Source organism: Ranitomeya imitator, chromosome 1 (assembly GCF_032444005.1).
Source record: "Ranitomeya imitator isolate aRanImi1 chromosome 1, aRanImi1.pri, whole genome shotgun sequence".
In the NCBI taxonomy this organism is placed as follows: domain Eukaryota; kingdom Metazoa; phylum Chordata; class Amphibia; order Anura; family Dendrobatidae; genus Ranitomeya; species Ranitomeya imitator.
The window spans coordinates 377,240,528-377,257,951 of record NC_091282.1 but is presented as its reverse complement, the minus strand read 5'-3'; the positions used below and the strand labels follow the sequence as shown (position 1 = coordinate 377,257,951).

Below are 17,424 nucleotides of genomic sequence, written 5' to 3'. Positions count from 1 at the left end.
AGGTATGACGTATCAGTGTGTCGTGCACATCGTGACAGCAGGAAAGCGTTGAGCATTGCCATTTGTACGATGTACACGGACAGCTTTTTGTACCACACCTTGGCCTTTCTCAAAGCACTGTGCGGTTGGAGGAGTTGATCGGAGAGATCAACGCCCCCCATGTTTTTGTTGTACCTCAGTACACAGTCTGGTTTGCAGACCTGTGTAGAGGTACCCCGTACACTGCTGAGGGCACTGCCATCACCGTGTATGGTGGTCAAGAGAAGGACATCCCTCTTGTCCTTGTACTTGACCACCAGCATGTGGTCGCTACATTGGGCTTTGCTCTCACCTTTTCTGAGCATCTGCCCAAGTAGCGTCTTCGGGAGGCCTCTGATTTTTGCGGACAGTACCGCAGGCTGCGGTACCTCGCGCAGAGAGGGAGTTCTAGAGCAGTGGGTGCAGCAAATCCCACACAATTTTCCCACTCACTCCCAGGATAGAAGGACACTCAGGCGGAACAATCCTGATGTCCTTCCCTTCGTAGACTCTAAAGCTGTAGGTGTACCCTGAGGTACTCGCACACAGCTTGTAGAGTTTGATTCCGTACCTGGCCCTCTTGTTGGGCAGGTATTGACAGAATCTGAGCCGCCCCTTAAAATGAACCAAGGACTGATCCACGCAGATGTCCCTTTTGGGCACATACACTTCAGCAAACTTTTTGCTGAAGTGTTCGATGACCGGCTGAACTTTGAATAGACAGTCAAAATTGGGGTCATCTCGTGTGGGACACCGTGCATTATCGTTGGAATGCAGGAACTTATGGATGGCCTCAAAACGCGTCCGAACCATGACCATTCGGAACACTGGAGTGTTATATAAAATATCTACACTCCAATATTGCCGAATTTCTGGCTTCTTCACGATCCCCATGTGGTGGACCAGGCCCCAAAACTGCATCATTTCAACTGTGTCTACAGGAGACCAGTTAGAAAATGATGAACCAGGGTTTTGCTCCAAAAATTGCCGAGCATACAAATTAGTTTGCTCCACCATGAGGTTAACAAAATCCTCAGAGAAAAAGACTTTTAAAAAGTCTATTTCTGTGAGGCCGGTGGTGTCAAACTTGATTCCTGGTTCTGCCACAAAATCAGGAATCAGTGGCTCGTAATTTTCGGGGGGCGAGGTCCATCTGGGGTCCAAAGAGGGGCGCGCTGGTTCATCTTCAGGAGTGGGTGCTGCCTCATCTTCTGTCCTGGGGCGTCTGCGTGGCGGTTCCGCAGGACCCGAGGAGGAAGATGAGGAGGAGGAAGAGGATGAAGAATCTGAAGAGTAAAGGAATGTGGGATCCTCTCCCTCGCTATCAGTGTCGGAGGCAAGGAAAGAATATGCCTCCTCCGCTGAATAGCGCTGCTGGGACAAACGAGCATGGTGCTTGGGTGTAATTTATTGGTAACTATGTGTACGTGTGGGGGGGATAGTGTTTGGTGCAAACTATTCTGAAAAGAAAAAGCTAAAGGTAAAAAAAGCAAATAGGGAGGAAAAAATACCTGTGAAAGGAAAAGTCTAAAACAGCAGGCCCTAGCTCTGATAAAGGTACCTTCACACTGAGCGACTTAACAACGATATCGCTAGCGATCCGTGACGTTGCAGCGTCCTGAATAGCGATATCGTTGTGTTCGACACGCAGCAGCGATCTGGATCCTGCTGTGACATCGTTGGTCGGAGTAGAAAGGCCAGAACTTTATTTCGTCGCTGGATCTCCCGCGTGACGCCGATTCAGCGATGTCTTCACTGGTAACCAGGGTAAACATCGGGTTACTAAGTGCAGGGCCGCGCTTAGTAACCCGATGTTTACCCTGGTTACCATTGTAAATGTAAATGTGTCTGTCCCCTCGCCGTCAGCTTCCCGCACTGACTGTGAGCGCCGGCCGGCCGTAAAGCACAGCGGTGACGTCACCGCTCTGCTTTACGGCCGGCCAGCGCTGAGACAGTGCAGGGAAGCTGAGGCCGGGGGACAGACACCGGAATGTAAGTATGTAGTGTTTGTTTTTTTTACATTTACAATGGTAACCAGGGTAAACATCGGGTTACTAAGCGCGGCCCTGCGCTTAGTAACCCGATGTTTACCCTGGTTACCAGGGGACTTCGGCATCGTTGGCACGAGAGCTCTGATAAGTGAACCGCGTCACTTATCAAAGTTTGGCGGCGGCTGGGTGTGCGCACAGGATGTGGAGGAAAACAGAAAAGAAACAAAAGGAACGGGTTTAGACGCAGCGGCTGTGTGCGTGCACGGGGATGTGAAAAAAAAAAAAGAAAGGCACGGGTTTAGACGCGGCAGCTGGGTGCACGGACGGGGATGTGAAAAAAAAAGAAAAGGCACGGGTTTAGACGCGGCTGCTGGGTGCGTGCACGGGGATGTGAAAAAATAAAAAAACGAACGAAAGGCATGGGTTTAGACGCAGCGGCTGGGTGCGTGCAAGGGGATGTGGAAAAAAAGAAAAGGCACGGGTTTAGACGCGGCGGCTGGGTGCGCGGACGGGGATGTGGAAAAAAAAGAAAAGAAAGGCACGGGTTTAGACGCGGCGGCTGGGTGCGCGGACGGGGATGTGGAAAAAAAGAAAAGAAAGGCACGGGTTAAGACGCGGCGGCTGGGTGCACGGACGGGGATGTGGAAAAGAAAAGTGAGCATGAGTGTTGATCGGTGAACTGCGTCACCAATCAACGCTTGGCGGCACTAAGGGGGGTGAAAAAGAAAAGCGAGCATAAGTGTTGATCGGAGAACTGCGTCACCAATCAACGCTCGGCGGCTGCTAAATTTGGGCATGGACGGACGCGGCGCAAAGTGGGGGTGGAGGGGGAAGGGGGGGATGGTGGGTGAAGAAAGATCGGGCCGGGATCGGTGATGAACACTTACGTTTGTAGTCTCTCTTCTTTCTTTTTTTTTAGCAACAATTATGGTGTCACAGGCTACTGAGGCATCACAAGTCTCAGCACAGCAGGGGATCTGTCAGCGTGACCGCTCTGCAGGAACCCTCAACAAGTGTAAGGATTCCTGAAGGGCAGTCAGACAGGTCAAGGAAAGGGGGGACAGGTCACAGAGCGGTCACACCGCTGTTGTGACCTGTGATTGGTGGGATCGAATGATCACATCGATCCCACCAATCAGAGGAGGCCCTGGTGACGCCGCTGTTGCTAGGCACCAGCTTATGATCGGAGCTCACAGCTCCGATCATAGGAAGGTCTCCGGCAGATCACCAGCAGGTCACCATCAGGGTACAGCGCGGTCATACCGCTGCTGTGCCCTGTGATTGGCGCGATCGACGATCACATCGATCGCGCCAATCAGAGCTGCAGGGCACAGAAGCAGGGCACAGGAGGCAGGCACCCTAAAGGCTCCTGAGCAGATAGTTACCGGCAGGGCACAGTGCGGTAACACTGCCCCTGTGCCCTGCGATTGGCGCGATCGATGCAATCTGGGGGGTTTTGGCCGATGCCTGGCGTTGCCAGGCACCAGCCCCAGGATCAAGTACATTGGTACTCGATCCTAGCCAGGGACCTCACTGTTTCAGCCAATCTGATTGGCTGAAACAATGAGAAAGGCTGTGATTGGCTGTTCAGAATTGAACAGCCAATCACAGCGATTGGGAGGCCGGGGGGGGGGGCGGCGCCATTCCCCAAGATGCCGAGGCCATCTTCCGTAAGATAAGATGGCGTCGGAATTTTAATGCGATCACCGCGACTTAAGTCGCGGTGTCGCATTAAAGGGCATGACGTACTATCCCGTCAGTGGTCATACGGGCCCATCCCACCTCAACGGGATAGTACGTCAGATGTCAGAAAGGGGTTAAATCAGAGGGGATTTGGATGTTTCGCCCCCAGCAGTTCGCCTCCAGCAGTTCTCCCTCGGGTACATTTCGCCCCTTGTACCATGTTTTGCCCCAAGAATTTTGTGTTTGGATGTTTCGCCAGTTTGTCCTTGTGGTTCATGAATTCCCATCCGTCATCAATCCACATGTCACAAAAGTACTGTACAGAGTGCTGCACTTTTGTGACATGTTAAACCAACTGTTTCCATTTGACGTCGCGGGGAACCGCTAGACTGCACTCCGTGACCCAAGGAGCTGTAGCTGCGACAGGTAAGTATCATCCTGGGGGACAAATGCAGGGGATACAGGGGGACAAAATGTGTGTGGCCGCAATGTACCGGGGGTGAACTGCTGGGGGCGAAACATCCTATAACCAAATCAGAGAGTGGTGTCACACAAAATAGTTAATAAATAACATTTCCCACATGTAAATTTTACATCAGCACAATTTTGGAAATATAATTTATTTTGTTAGGACGTTATAAGGGTTAAAAGTTGACCAGCGGATTTCTCACTTTTTCAAGAAAACGTACAAAACCATTTTTTAGGGACCACCACACATTTGAAGTGAGTTTGGGGGGGTGAATATAACAGAAGATACCCAAAAGTGACACCATTCTAAAAACTGCACCCCTCAAGGTGCGCAAACCCACATTCAATAAGTTTATTCACCCTTCAGGTGCTTGACAGTGACTTATATACCTGAACCACCCATATTTGTTATGTAATGTTGGTATACCTCTGCAAGATTTGTGTCCTAATATTTTATGTACTGCTGTTTGTATTGCTGCTGCAATACTGTAATTTCCCCCGGGATCAATAAAGTGTATCAGATCGTAAAGCAATGTGGAAGGAAAAAATTTACATTTTACTTTTTTCACAAAAAATGTACTTTGGAACCAAACTTTTTTATTTTCACAAGGGTATCAGGTGAAAATGGACCACAAAGTGTGTTGTGCAATTTCTCCTAAGTATGTGGATACCCTATATGTGGGGGAAAGCCATTATTTGGGTGCATGGCAGGGCTCAGAAGAGACGGAGCATCGTTTGACTTTTTGAACACAAAATTTGCTGGAATCAATGGTGGGTGCCATGTCGCGTTTGGAGTCCCCTGATGTACCTAAACAGTGGAAACCCCCCAATTCTAACTCCAAAACTCCTAAAACAGCCCTAACCCCAACACACCCCTAACCCTAATCCCAGCTCTAACCATAACCCCAACACAACCGTAACCCCAACACAACCCTAACCCCAACACAACCGTAACCCCAACACAGCCCTAACCCCAAGACCATCATAAACCCAACACCACCTTAACCTCAAAACCACCCTAACCCCAACACAACCATAAACCCAACACAACCATAACCACAACATAACTACAACCCCAACACCACCCTAACTCCAACCCCAACCCTATTACACACACACATACAGTATATATCTCCATATCAGTGATAAAATATAAATATATACAGTACAGACCAAAAGTTTGGACACACCTCATTTAAAGATTTTTCTGTATTTTCATGACTATGAAAATTGTACATTCTCACTGGAGGCATCAAAACTATGAATTAACACATGTGGAATTATATACTTAACAAAAAAGTGTGAAACAACTGAAATTATGTCTTATATTCTAGGTTCTTCAAAGTAGCCACCTTTTGCTTTGATGACTGCTTTGCACACTCTTGGCATTCTCTTGATGAGCTTCAAGAGTTAGTCACCAGGAATGGTCTTCCAACAATCTTGAAGGAGATCCCAGAGATGTTTAGCACTTGTTGGTCCTTTGCGTTCACTCTGCGATCCAGCTCACCCCAAGCCATCTCGATTGGGTTCAGGTCTGGTGACTGTGGAGGCCAGGTCATCTGGCGTAGCACCCCATCACTCTCCTTCTTGGTCAAATAGCCCTTACACAGCCTGGAGGTGTGTTTGGGGTCATTGTCCTGTTGAAAAATAAATTATGGTCCAACTAAATGCAAACCGGATGGAATAGCATGCCGCTCAAGATGCTGTGGTAGCCATGCTGGTTCAGTATGCCTTCAATTTTGAATAAATTCCCAACAGTGTCACCAGCAAAGCACCCCCGCACCATCACACCTCCCCCTCCATGCTTCACGGTGGGAACCAGGCATGTAGAGTCCATCCGTTCACCTTTTCTGCATTGTACAAAGACACGGTGGTTGGAACCAAAGATCTCAAATTTGGAATCATCAGACCATGAAAATACAGAAAAATCTTTAAATGAGAAAGTGTGTCCAAACTTTTGGTCTGTACTGTATATATATTTTTAGAGGTGTTGAGGCCCAAATAGAACTTTTGCAATGGGGCCATTTGATTGCTATGTACGACCCTGCTTTCAGGGCAGTAGTAATGAGGGCAACCTGTCTTGTTTCTCGGTGCCCTAGGCTCCAGGTGTCCCATTGCCAGATTGCCCTCATCATAAGCAGCATACCAGGCAGGGAAGTGGGCCCAGACACATTTCTTGCACAGGGACCCAAAGCTATTAGTGTCCGCCCCTGTAATACATAACTATCTGGCTTTCACCACTCCAAACAAGCCTACTTCAAAGCACTCATCACCTCACTATCCAAAAAACGACTCTGACACTTTTCATTCCCTCCTCAGTCTAATAAGAGTGCAGGCCACCACCACTAATCTCAGCGATCTAACCACTTAATTGACCACATCTGACAGGAAATTTTGTCCCAATACCCTTATATCATGCATTCCCTGCCTTCCTCCATTCATCTAGCTCACTCCTAGCACAAGCAGTTACCAGGATCCTCGCATTATCTCGCCCTACAACATGCACCAATGATTCTATTTCCTCCCATCTCCTTCAGTACCTTTCCCCAGCTGTCATCACTCACCTAACTAAAATATTTAACCTCTCTCTTTCTCATCTGGTATCTTTCCTTCATCCTTCAAACACACCAGCATGCACCCATTACATCAAAAAACATCCCTCGACCAGAAATGTGCTAACTACAGACATGTCTCTAATCTTCCCTTCATCTCTAAACTTCTGGAACTTCACTTTCTTCTTGACTCTTTGCAATCTGGTTTCTCCTCTTTACACTCTACTGAAACTGCCCTTACTCAAGTCTCTAATGATCTACTAACAGCTAAATCTAATGGTCTATACTCCCTGCTGATATTCCTGGATCTCTGTGTAGCATTCAACACTGTGGATCACCAGCTCCTCCTCACAAGGCTCCACTGTATTGGGCTTAAGGATACTGCTCTCTCTTTGTTCTGCCCCTCCATCTATGAATGCTCCATCACCAGTATCTTTTGCTGTCTCCTCTTCCCCTTACTGTCGGGGTTGCTCTGGGTTCAATTCCAAGTCCCTTCCTCTTCTTCTTTTATACTATTTGTATTGGACAAACCATCAGTTGATTTAGTTTTTAGTACCATCTCTATACTGATGACACCCACTTATACGAATTGCCCCCTTTCATAGCCCCTGTGTTACTACAACTACCAATGATTGTCTTTCTGCTGTCTCTAACATTATGTCCTCACTGTATCTAAAACTGAATCTGTAAAAAACTCCTTGTGTTTCCTCCATCTACTAACCTTCCCATACCCAATATTGCCATTTTTGTGTGTGGTTCTAGCATTACTCTACAAGCAGCATCCTTGGTGTCTTGCGGTTATATTTGACTTAGATCTTTTCTTCAATCCCTATATCCGATAACTCGCTCACTCATGTCACCTATACCTTAAAACATCTCTAGAATTTGACATTTTCGTAACTTTGACCCTGAAAAAAACTCTATTAGCTTAACCTGAATTATGCCCTTTCTTGGGGTCATGCGTTTCAAGGTGAGACGCACACTCCCAGTTATACGCCGTTACCACAGGTTATCACCTGATGGTTTTGACATGCACATTATCAGGTTGGATCTCTAGTGTCCAGAAATATGGTGCAGGTGCATGAGGAACATGAAGACAAACCGCAATACTGCTATATGTGAGGATACTCCCTTCCTAAGCAGAAATCAGGGGCTTTTTGGGGAGGAGCTTCACCGAGGGCACATAGTCATAAGACATAATATGCTGGACATCATGATTTACTAATGTATCAGTTATTCTAATGAGCCATGCAGGGAAAATGCATCGAGCACGATGATTTCAGACGTGTCTGGGTAAGTGCCGATTGATTACCCATATAAACATTTATATATCTGATGTATATGTTTAATAGGATTTTGCCTGGTGACTTTTTCTGCAATCAAGGACAGTTGTATTCCGTATCAAATCTGTGTGTTCATATTGCATATACTGTACACTCTTTCGTAAAGCAGTGTAGGATGTCCTAGCGATAGCCACCATGTGTCAGGCAGAGATCCAGAAATTAGGGAATTACCAGGGAGCAGTCCATACTTTCCAGTTATATATCTTAGCTGTATTGCACAGCCATATAACTTTTTTTAATTTGCCAACTCCCCTACTCTCCATTTTTGCTGGTTGATGTATGTGATTTTGATAGGGTATACCCTTCCCCTTTTTTACTAGTACAAAATTGCATATTTGGATACAATTGATTTATATTGCTTGTGGTTATAATATGTCTATATTTATGCCAGCACTAACAAGGGTGTATTAAAGATATAAGAGAGCGCCACTGAGGAGAGGGGGCACCATTGTCGCATTCTAAAGAGTGCCGCTGGTAGGTTATCAGGCAAGGGTATAATTCAGGATAAGCTAATAGGGTTAAATATCAGCTATATTTATCTATATTATATACACAAGTTTGTCGAGTGTGTGTCTTTAATGTTATTAGTCCTATTTTAACAACGTTGAATAAAAATTTATACAGTATAAGGGTCTATATATATTTCAAAACAAAAACAGGAAGATAGTACCCCGCACTGCTGTTGTAGTTAGACCCTATTATCAAAACAACCCTTTGTTCAGGAGAGGACCGAAAAAATTCCTTTATATAAAAACGGGGTGCAACTTTTGCAGTACAACATGAAAGTCCAAGAGAAAAAGCCAAAAAAAAGTGCACTTACCTGTGTGTGGTGGTCACAATTTTTATTCGGACATTTTTCAAAATATGCAGGGAGGGATGTGAACAGAGCGGACAACGGCCGTTTCGTAGGACCCGTTGAAGTGCTGAGGCACGAAACGGCTGTTGTCCGCTCTGTTCACATCCCTCCCTGCATATTTTGAAAAATGTCCGAATAAAAATTGTGACCACCACACACGGGTAAGTGCACTTTTTTTGGCTATATATATTTCAGCATTGCATAGGTTTCCCATCCATTACAGAGTACAATATAAACTTATCACTCTCACTCACAAATCTCTTCACAGTTCTGCACCACTCTACATCTTCTCCCTCGTCTCAGTCTACCACCCTACCCACGCCCTCTGTTTTGCTAATGACTTAAAACTAACATCCTCAATAGTCTGGACCTCTCACTCCCGTCTCCAAGACTTCTCGCGAGCTATGCAAATTCTCTGGAATGCACTACCCCGGACAATTTGATTAACTCCCAATACCCACAGTTTTAAGAATAGCCTAAAAATGCATTTCTTTAGATTCGCTCATTGCATCACCTCGCTTATATAACTATCCCCTCTTGCCCTTCCAAAATTTTCTTCCAAATCTGTTCCCTTCTAGCATCTGTTCGTACACCCTTAATAACTCTGTTTTGTACTTGTACACATTCTGACTGGTGACCGGTTCATGCAGCATTATGTGAATATTTATTATATTGATGGTTGGACCATATAAAACAAGCTCTTATTACCATTTACTTTTTGCATCCTCCCTATTTCCTCATAGATTGTAAGCTTGTGAGCACAGTCCTCACTTCTCTTGGTACCCACTGAAATGTGAAGTGCTGGGGAATATGTTGGTGCTATTGAAATAAAAAATATTATTATTATTACTACTATGATTAAGGATGTTTGTTGTGCCAGAAATGCATCAGTTTTTTTAATGCTCTTGTATGGATCCACTTGTTTTAATGGAATTTGGATAATGGACTTTTATCAGATGGATGTGCTGAACTTTCTCCTCTCTTCTTAGTATGTTGTTGTTCTACACCACCAGGACTCAGCACTCATAGGTCTCAAGGTTCTCAGCCATTCACATGATGAGAAAGCTTGTCGAGCCCCTACCCTGTCTTTATAGTGTAGGTGCAATAGTATACTCATCGATTGCCGTCTTCCTTGGTTCCAGCGCTGCTCCAGTTCTCTCCCGAGTTATCTGACGACTATTCCAACTGGCTGGATCACACTTGCCTCTATGTGTGAGCCAGAAGTCGCTTTTACAATGTAAGCCTAAGGAGACTTACTCTGATGCGTCATAAGCTTACAATGAAAAAGCGCCTTCCGGCTCACACACTGAGCCAAGTGTGAGCTGAAAAGTCGGAATTTAAGTCATGTGACCCAAGAAGATTGGAGCGGCACTGGAAACCGGAGAAAATGGCGATCAGTGAGTATATTAATACATCTACACTACACTACACTACATACACATAGGTTTAGCCCATAAAAAAAAATTAATGGAAGTATGGAGATTTTTTTAAGAATATTCCATCACATAACCATGTTTGGTAGATCTAGATAACGGTTAAGGCTACTTTCACACTGGTGTTTTTTGCCAGATGTCGCAATGCGTCGCTTATGGCAAAAAAACGCATCCTGCAAAGTTGTTTGCAGGATGCATTTTTGCCCCATAGATTAACATTAGCGACGCATTGCGACGCTTTGCCACACGTCGCAACCGTCGTGCGACGGTTGCGCCGTGTTGTGGCGGACCGCCGGGAGCAAAAAACGTTACATGTAAAGTTTTTTGCTCCTGACGGACCGCTTTTTCCGACCGCGCATGCGCGGCCGGAACTCCGCCCCCACCTCACAATGGGGCAGCGGATGCGCCGGAGAAATGCATCCGCTGCACCCGTTGTGCAGTGCGTCAAACGCTAGCGTCGGAATCTCTGCCCGACGCATTGCGACGGGGAGATTCCGACGCTAGTGTGAAAGCTATAGCTGACATCTTGTCAGAAAGGGACATGACTGTTTCCCTATACAGTGATTACTTAAATGTCACAGTGTGAGTTTATCTGGGACATGATGGGAGGAAGGACACTGCTTGGCAAGAGCATGGAATAAGCCTTTCGGTAGTATAAATAAGTATGACATGCTGAAGAAGACAACAGTGTGGAAGGATCAGGAGATGAAAAGCTTCTAAAATAGCAATTAACATACTTATTGAGTCGCCACTACATTATGCTTTTATAAATGGGTGCCACAGCTATTAGAATAGGAAAGGACTAGTCAGTATTTCAGAAGGTTGCCATTAAGCACTTCATCCAAGTAATAAGCAGACGGCATAGCTTATTACAGCTTATCAATAAGAAACAGATGCAGATGAAAATGAACAAATCCTTACAGTTTTTAATTTCTTAAACATATGTAACTGGCCGAATGGTTTAAGTGAAAATATATACTCACACATTGAAGAAGTTGTTGGAATTGGAGAAAATACTCCTGGGATTACTTAGTTCTTGTAGAAAGGGAGTCACACTGACCACAGCTGCCAGCCACAAGTGGTACCCTCGTCTCATACAAACACTGCCCAATATACGGGCACATATCTCTGAGCAGAGACCTACTAGGGCGCACATACAGTTGCTTAGAGCATCCATGTGAAAACCCACAATGCGAGTTAGTAGAAAAGTAAATCAGGAGAACAAGGCTAAATAGATTACAATGAGAAGAACAGATGCAGCCGTGGAAAGAACGCGAGAAAACTTTGCATAGAAAAAAATAAAATGTGCGAAAACGGAAAAATGTAACAACGATTTTCTGAGACAAACGGGTACAAAAAGATATCATAACAGCTCACTAAAGCAGAGACATGAAGCAACAGGCGCAAATCACACAAGCAGACCCCAACTGCTCACAAACTTCTCCACAGCAGCTGTTATCCTGCCCTTCACCCCCCAGGAAGGACAGCACAAATCCCATCCCCCTGTCAGCTGCCGAGTCCCCATACACATGACACTGGGACCCTGTCCATTTCACATTGCGTAGGTCCATGAAACGCTCTGTGCTTGCAGGTATGAAGAAGACACATGTTGGAAAGTACCTCTCATATCATTTGTAACTCCCTTGCTTACAGATGACAAGATGTTCTATTCTTTTTTTTTAAACCTTAGCAACAAATTATTGTTACATAAATATATTTTCTATGAGAAGAAAGAGCCTTTCAGCATTAATATTATAAACAACCACCAATATATGCAGAAAATGATTAGTTTGTAATGTGATAGATATGATCCTCCTGACCTTTTAAATTTTGAGACCCAATTTTAGAATTTCCAAATTCCTTTTAAATTCCTTTATCTAATAGCTCCTGCAAGATGTATATGAAAGATCCTTTAGGAAGAGTTAAAACGGCCAAAAACCAGCAATAGTTATAGGCTTTATGCAAAGTCACTCAACTTTTTAATATAACAGTCATGGCCGAAAGTGTTGGTACCCTTGAAATTGTTCCAGAAAATGAAGTATTTATCCCAGAAAATTATAGCAATTACAAGTTTTGTTATACACATGTTTATTTCCTTTGTGTGCATTGGAACACAAAAAGATATAAAAAAGGCAAATTAGACATAACATCACACAAAACCCCCGAAATTGAAGAAACAAAATTGTTGGCACCTTTCCAAAATTGTGGGTAAACAACTTTGTTTCAAGCATGTGATGATTGTACAAACGCACCTGTGGCAAGCAACAGGTGTGGGCAATATGAAAATCACATCTGAAACCTGATAAAAAGGGGAGAAGCTGACTCAATCTTTGCATTGTGTGTCTGTGTTTGCCACACTAAGTATGGAGAACAGAAAGAGAAGAGAACTGTCCAAGGACATGAGATCCAAAATTGTTGAAAAATATCAACAATCTCAAGAGATCTTGACGTTCCTTTGTCCACGGTGTGCAATATAATCAAGAACTTTACAACTTATAGCACTGTAGCTAATCTCCCTAGATGTAAATGGCAGAGAAAAATTGATGAAAGGTTGCAACGCAGGATAGTTCGGATGGTGGATAAGCAGCCCCAATCAATGTCCAAAGAAATAAAAGCTGTCCTGCAGGCTCAGGGTGCATCAGCGTCAGGGCGAACGATCAGACATTTGAATGAAATTAAACGCTATGCTAACAAAGAAACATAAAAAACTAGACTGCAGTTTGGCAAAATGTACTAGAGTAAGCCAAAATACTTCTGGGAAAGTGCCTTGAGGACAGAAGTGACCAAGATAGAGCTTTTTGGTATAGCACATTATTCTATTGTTTGCTGAAAACAGAATAAGACCTACAAAGAAAAGAACACAATACCTGCAGTCAAATATTGTGGAGGTTCAAAGTTATTTTGCTGCCTTCGGCACCGGGTTTCTTGACTGTGTGCAAGGCATCATGAAGTCTGAAGATTACCAAAGGATTTTTGGTTGCAATGTAGTGCGCAGTGTCAGAAAGCTGGGTTTGTGTCTTAGGTCATGATTCTTCCAGCAGGACAATGACCTCAAACATACTTCAAGAAGCAATCTATGGAAAAGTCACAACGGCGCTGGTATTCGCTGGTTCTAATTAGCAGCAAATAAAGGAAAAACCCACTTTTTGTCTGTTATAAAGTGCATAGAAATACTATCAATTTGTGCTTCACTAGAACCATATACAGAACAGACCAAAAGTTTGGACACCTCATTTAAAGATTTTTCTGTATTTTCATGACTATGAAAATTGTACATTCACACTGAAGGCATTAAAACTATGAATTAAAACATGTGGAATTATATACTTAACAAAAAAGTGTGAAACAACTGAAAATATGTCTTATACTCTAGGTTCTTCAAAGTAGCCACCTTTTGCTTTGATGACTGCTTTGCACACTCTTGATGAGCTTCAAGAAATAGTCACCGGGAATGGTTTTCACTTCACAGGAGGGCCCTGTCAGGCTTAATAAGTGGGATTTCTTGCCATATAAATGGGGTTGGGAACATCAGTTGTGTTGTGCAAAAGTCTGGTGGATGCACAGCTGATAGTCCTACTGAATAAACGGTTAGAATTTGTATTATGGCAAGAAAAACGCAGCTAAGTAAAGAAAAATGAGTGGCCATCATTACTTTAAGAAATGAAGGTCAGTCAGTCCAAAAAATTGGGAAAACTTTGAAAGTGTCCTCAAGTGCAGTGGAAGTTTAGTTGGACCATCATTTATTTTTCAACAGGACAATGACCCCAAACACACCTCCAGGCTGTGTAAGGGCTATTTGACCAAGAAGGAGAGTGATGGGGTGCTAGGCCAGATGACCTGGCCTCCACAGTCACCAGACCTGAACCCAATTGAGATGGTTTGGGGTGAGCTGGACCGCAGAGTGAGGGCAAAAGGGCCAACAAGTGCTAAGCATCTCTGGGAACTCCTTCAAGATTGTTGGAAGACCATTCCCGGTGACTACCTCTTGAAGCTCATCAAGAGAATGCCAAGAGTGTACAAAGCAGTCATCAAAGCAAAAGGTGGCTACTTTGAAGAACCTAGAATATAAGACATATTTTCTGTTTCACACTTTTTTGTTAAGTATATAATTCCACATGTGATAATTCATAGTTTTGATGTCTTCAGTGTGAATGTACAATTTTCATAGTCATGAAAATACAGAAAAAGCTTTAAATCAGAAGGTGTGTCCAAACTTTTGGTGTGTACTGTATATTGTTAATGGCTTCCTAGTTGATTGTCCCATAGGTCAGGACCTTTTGGCTTATAAGTGTCGAAATTCAAATATCCACTGGCTCTCAATATGGGATATCTGCTTAATATAGTCCCCGAGTCATCAATTCCTATTAACTTTCTGTATACCATATGGAGCCGCCATGCTTCTCTGCATAATGCTTAGATAAAGGGTGATTGTGGAATGTATTTTTTATTTTCCGCAAGTATTCACTTATATTTTTTGTCATAGACCGCTTTGTTCGTCCCATTTACAATTTTTTGCATGGACATTCAATGCAACACGTGACACCTTTTGTGTTGCAAAAAGGTCTAGTTGAGCGCTTCAACAAAACCATCAAATCCATCTTGAAGAAGGTAGTTTCCAAGGATGGAAAGGATTGGAACATGTTGTTGCCCTACTTGATATTTGCCATTCGCGAGGTACCGTAGACTTCCACAGGATTTTCACCCTTTGAGCTACTGTATGGCAGGCATCCTATGGGTCTGTTGGACGCAGCCAAAGAGACGTGGGAGCAGGAACCTACGCCACATAAGAGTGTCATTGAGCACGTGGCCAATATGCAGGACCGAATGGCAGCGATCATGCCTATAGTAAAAGAGCATTTGGGGAATGCTCAGGCAGCGCAGGGCCGCGTATAACAAAAATTCCACAGTCTGCAGCAGGAGATCGGGTTTTGGTGCCCACCATCGAAAGCAAGCTTATGGCCAAGTGGCAAGGGCCATATGAAGTTTGGGAAAAGTGGGGGAAGTAAACTACCGAGTTAACCAGCCCGGGAAAAGAAAACCCGAACAGTTGTATCACATCAATCTGTTGAAAGCGTGGAAGAATCAGGAGTATATGCTTACGGATGCAACTCTAGACATGTCCTCTGGGGACCCTCTGATATCAGCCCGGACAAAGGGCGACAGAGAGGTAAAGATAGGAGACACTCTCTCGAAACAGCAGCGGTGAGAGGTGCGGAAATTAGTACAACAGAATATGGATGTATTCTCGGGACTACCCGGTCGTACCTCTGTCCACCTAGCCTCATGTAAAGGTACGAATGAATCCGTACCATGTGTCTGAGGCCTGGAGACAAGCCATCGCGAGTGAGGTAAAACAAATGCTCCAGCTGGGAATAACTGAGGAGTCCCGAAGTGGGCTAATCTCATTGTACTGATCCCGAAGCCGGACGTATCATTATGGTTGTATAATGATTTCCGCAAGTTGAACGAGGAGTTGAAATTCGATCTTTATTCAATGCCCCGGGTGGACAAGCTGATCAAGCGACTGGGTCAGACCCAGTACTTTACCACGCTCGATCTGACCAAGAGTTATTGGCAGGTGCCTCTTACGGAGTCAGCAAAAGACAAGACCGCCTTCATAACTCCGGAGGGTCTATGTCATCTTGCCCTTTGGACTTCATGGGGCATCAGCCACATTCCAGAGGCTGATGTACATAGTGCTAGAACCCCATCGGACATATGCATCAGGGTACTTGGATAACATCTTTAGTACTGACTGGCATACCCACTTGTCCCGGGTACAAGTGGTAGTAGATTCGCCCTGAACTGCGGGCCTGACAGCGAATCCCAAAAAATGTGCTATAGGACTTGAGGAAGCCGGTACTTACTATACAGGATCGGCCATGGGATTATCAAATACCAAATAAACCTACCATTGGTTGTGTCATATACATAAATACATACAAATAAATGAGGGAACAGCACGAGATCCTTTAAATGATATCTGTACAACCGCAGTGCAACGGAGACGGGATCCTCCTCTATAGCCAGAGAAAAGAATGTTTCCTTCCAAACAGTGGGAGGTTCTCTACTGTGAGGGCAGTGGAACCATGGGTTCTTAACTGTAAGAGCAGCAACTATGGGTTCTTAACTGTAAGAGTAGCGAGTATGGGATTTTCTACCACGTGAAAGTGTGCTGCTGATCCACGATAAAAAATACAAAGTGGGCAGAGATGCCTTCCTTGATGAATATATTACAGGTTATGGGATTAGAATTTGTTAAGAATGGTAATGGAGGAAACTAATCTGATTGCCGTATGTGGAGTCGGGAAGGACCCCCCCAACAACATGAGAGAGTTAGCATCGACTTCACCGTGTTATAGGATGAACTCGATAGACATATGAAAGAGCATCCCAACTTTAGCCATTAAGGGTCAAGTCTGAGACTGCTGACAAAATAGTATGCTGAACTGAGACTCCTGTTCTACGAGGCCCCATAAAGCACCGAAGAGCTATGAAGTGCCCTAAAGCATTAAAGGTGCCATAAGACGCTATGAGGTCCTAAAGGTGCCATTAGGCGCTATGAGGCACTGAGGTGCCATGAGGCGCTGAGGCCCTGATGTGCCATGAGGCCGAGGTGTCATGACGTGCTATGAGGCACCGAGATGCCATGAGGCACCAGGAGACCCTGAGGTGCTACGAGACCCTAAGGTCCCATGAGGTGCTATGAGGCCATGAGGTGGTGGCTAGGGCTGCCCTTGAATGTGCGACACACGAGACCAGACTCAGGCTTACATGTAACAGGGTAATCCATCTGCATTCAGGATAATCCTTCACATTATTATTATTATTTATTATTATAGCGCCATTTATTCCATGGCGCTTTACATGTGAGGAGGGGTATACATAATAAAACAAGTACAATAATCTTGAACAATACAAGTCACAACTGGTACAGGAGGAGAGAGGACCCTGCCCGCGAGGGCTCACAATCTACAAGGGATGGGTGAGGATACAGTAGGTAGGGTAGAGCTGGCCGTGCAGCGGTTTGGTCGATCGGTGGTTACTGCAGGTTGTAGGCTTGTCGGAAGAGGTGGGTCT

General features: G+C 44.6%; 1 protein-coding gene across 1 annotated transcript in view; it reads right to left on the bottom strand.

The window, feature by feature from the left end:
- Positions 1-11,763, bottom strand: part of FITM1 (fat storage inducing transmembrane protein 1) — a 38,663-nt gene extending 26,900 nt beyond the window's left edge. Inside the window, exon 1 of the mRNA XM_069761852.1 lies at positions 11,328-11,763. Within this exon, the coding sequence (XP_069617953.1) occupies positions 11,328-11,521 (194 nt within the window). The 5' untranslated portion in view covers positions 11,522-11,763. The remainder of the gene's footprint in view (positions 1-11,327) is intronic.
- Positions 11,764-17,424: the final 5,661 nt, after the last annotated feature.